Source organism: Fukomys damarensis, unplaced genomic scaffold, assembly GCF_012274545.1.
Source record: "Fukomys damarensis isolate Sample0158 unplaced genomic scaffold, DMR_v1.0_HiC HiC_scaffold_15, whole genome shotgun sequence".
NCBI lineage: Eukaryota > Metazoa > Chordata > Mammalia > Rodentia > Bathyergidae > Fukomys > Fukomys damarensis.
Window position 1 is genome coordinate 54,460,340 of NW_022900927.1, and position 3,429 is coordinate 54,463,768.

The following is a 3,429-nucleotide window of genomic DNA, read 5'->3' on the forward strand; positions in this document are numbered from 1 at the left end:
CAAAAAAAAAAAAAAAAAAAAAAAAGAAAAGAAAGCAGGCACTGTCTTAGTCAGTGTTGTATTTCCCACGCTTAAAATAGTTCTTGCCATTTAGTACTCACTCAAAAAATACTCTCTAAAGGAGGTGTGATTATACTTCCAAGGATTAATTCATATTTTTACAGTAGTAATATATTAGACACTATAGTCTGAATTTTCCTGATGCTATGCTACTGAATGAATTTTTTACTAAAACCTTGAAATTTAAAAATAATTCAGGAATGGTATTTCAAAACTAATATTCTGCTGGTACTTTAGGGTCACAGTTATTGTTTTAATATTCTACCATTATTAGAAAACAATCATTTAAAAGTAATAGAAAACTTTTTCCATTAACAAAACAAAAATGAGCATGTCTGAAGTTGAGATTGCCTTAAAACACAGAACTGTCATATAGAAAGTGGTTTATTAGGGATAATATTAATATTAAAAAGCCTTCCAGTACACATTACCTCAAATTTTAGCATCTCCATTAGAAAGCAGAAAAAAAAGTAAAATGATGGATGAAAGGTGGAAGACAAGACTGACAAAAGTACACATTGAGCACACAACAAAAATATCCAAACATACCTAGAAATTTAATCTCTTAAATTATTATATTTTTAAAATATTGAAACATCCTCTTTAATACCTATGCATAAATATAATCATACTTAATCCATGCCTAATTAAAGATTTTTGATATTAAAACTAGGATTCAAATGAGTTTATTTGGAATACACATAAAATTCCTCAAAATTCATCTTCATTAAAGACTACACCAAAGATAAACTGATTACAGCTTTGATATTTTCAATGATGCAGATTAACATTATAATCTTCAATTTCCAACATATAAGAATTAAGTAATTTTAGAATGAAAAAATATGGTTTCAGAGATATATAGAAAAGGTCAATGAATTCACAAGATACATATCCAATGAAAGTAATAAACATAAAGACATATGTAATAATATACACCAGGTTACACTTCTTCAGTTCCAACTAGAAATAGCAACCAAATAAATCCTTTCATCTTTAGCTTCCTTAATCTCTTTTAATGTGTTTTGCTTCTGATGCCAACAGATTCAGTAAAAGTAACAATATCTCTAATAAAAATTTTTCTAGTAGGCTCTTTAAGTGGCAAATTCATCAAGATATTTAATTGAGAATAAATACAACTGAACTTCAATAAATTAATAAAATCTACATTCAGGGAAAGTAGAGCTAAAAATCAAATGGCACTATGAACAAACAAGTGAGATGAAGCAATTAAACAATAATTTTTTCATATGGAAATGGTGTAACACAAAACTCAGAAATATTTCAAGCTATTATAAATATTACAACATATAATTTGGCCAAATAAAAAATGTATTAGGATATGATTAACAGTGCAAATTTACCTATAAGGCAATCATCAGACCATCTAAGGTAAAAGACAACATGCTACAGAGAGAGAGAAACATGGGCTTTGGATAAGACCTGGATTTAAACAGTAGCTTCTTTTTTAAAAATTGACTTCTTAAAAAAAAGTACTAGTTTCTTTACAGTCAGTACATAATCTTGAACAAGTTACTTAATCTCAATGGGCCTCAGATCCCTCATATGTCAAATAGAGCTAATATTTAACTTATAGGGTATAAGAAAATATTAAAACCACATATTTAAAGTGCCTAGCATGGTATCCCTAGCATTTAAAAAAAAAAAAAAGTTTGCTTCTAATAGCAATCTTATTCTCTTATGCTACTGCTCCTTAAAATTATTAAAAATAAGTTATTAAAAATATTTTAATATAGCCTGATCACTGTATATCTACTGAATAGGGAATAAATATCATCCTAATTTCATTAAAATCTAGTGAAATATTAAATTACCTATTCAATGAGCAACAACTCTTTTTAAGTACTTAAAAAATAAATTTTTATAACACGAATGACACTGAGATATAAAAAATTATTTCTAAGCCATTTTCCTTCTTTCCCAGAAACATCTTTTTGGCCAGGCGTGGGGGGTGGGGGGGTTGGGAGGGGACATAGGGACCTGTCTTCTACAGTTAGCCCTGTTTCTAGGAGGTTAATAAAAGGATACTCTAAATTTTTTTATCCAAATGTTTTATAACTCTAGTCACAACTTTTTATCTTAAATAATCTTTTATATTACAAATATTTTAATCTAAATAAAAAATATAAATTTACAAAAACCTAAATTAAGCTATGGTAATTTTTTGTTGCTGTTGTTACTTTTGAGACAGTCTCATTCTGTAATTCAGGCTGGCCTTGAACTCTCAGCAATCTTCATGTCTCAGCTTGGAGAAAGCTGGGATTACAGGGGTGCACCTCTATGTCCAATTAAACTGTGGTAACTGTTAAATACAATACCAAATTATTTTCTCATTACCAAGTTAAAATATGGTCCTACATATATTTTTCACATGCATTTTAATATATGAATTCCTTTTCCTTCTTAATATTAACAAGTATATGCATAACTCTGTAACTCTCATCTGGAAAAGGTCAGAGAGGGCTACACTTTAAAATAGTAGATATATTCAAGCCAGGAGGGGAGGTACATGCATATACGCAAAGCACTCTGGGAGGCTGAGGAAAGAGGATCAAAAGTTCAACCCCAGTCTGGGCAATCTAAAACTACAAAGGATGTAGCTCAGTGCAAAGGCCCTGAGCTGATAGGTTTTTTCTTTTCTTTTTGTAAAACTACCAGTATTACCAGTATTTTAATTCAATTTCAGTCACCATATTATATTTATTTTTAATTTCAAGTAACACTTAAAGACACTTTTAAATCAAAAGAGACTAATTTTTTAAATTGCAGAAATATCAGTAGGCTTGCAGATCTAATCAAAAGTAGTTCTTATAACTAACTAGGAGAATTAAATAAATGGATTCATCCAGGTAAAGCATCATCTAAATGGGACTTTCTTCATCAGACTTCCATGTAGCTCTTGATTATACATTACAGTTATAGATTAACTAGTAATACCAGTAGAACAAGAACTTTTAACTAACTTTGATAAGTTCATGAACCCCTTAAAACTGTTTATAAATTGTGGATGCATGTGATGTTGGGCTATGAAGTGTCACTCTGGGGAAATCTATGCCTAAAAATCATATATTAGTGTTAAGCATCATAAGGCCACTCATGCCTATGCATGTGAAACCTGTTCGCTTTCACCATTTCTTAACTGATAAGACACAGAAGAAAGGAAAATAAAGGATGAGTTGGCTAGGTGTGGTGGTGCACCCCTGTAATCCTGGCACTCTGCAACACGGAGGCAGAAGGATCACAAGTTTGAACATAACCTGGGCAACTTAACAAGACTGCTTCAAAAATAAAAAATAAAGGGCTGCAAAGGTCGCTCAATAAGAAAGCCTGATTTCAATCCCCAGTACC

General features: G+C 30.6%; 1 protein-coding gene across 1 annotated transcript in view; it reads right to left on the bottom strand.

The window, feature by feature from the left end:
* Eea1 (early endosome antigen 1) overlaps window positions 1–3,429 on the bottom strand; it is a 114,254-nt gene that overhangs the window by 62,015 nt on the left and 48,810 nt on the right. The window contains exon 12 of the mRNA XM_033763496.1: window positions 492–506. Coding sequence (XP_033619387.1) covers window positions 492–506 — 15 coding nt within the window. The remainder of the gene's footprint in view (window positions 1–491; window positions 507–3,429) is intronic.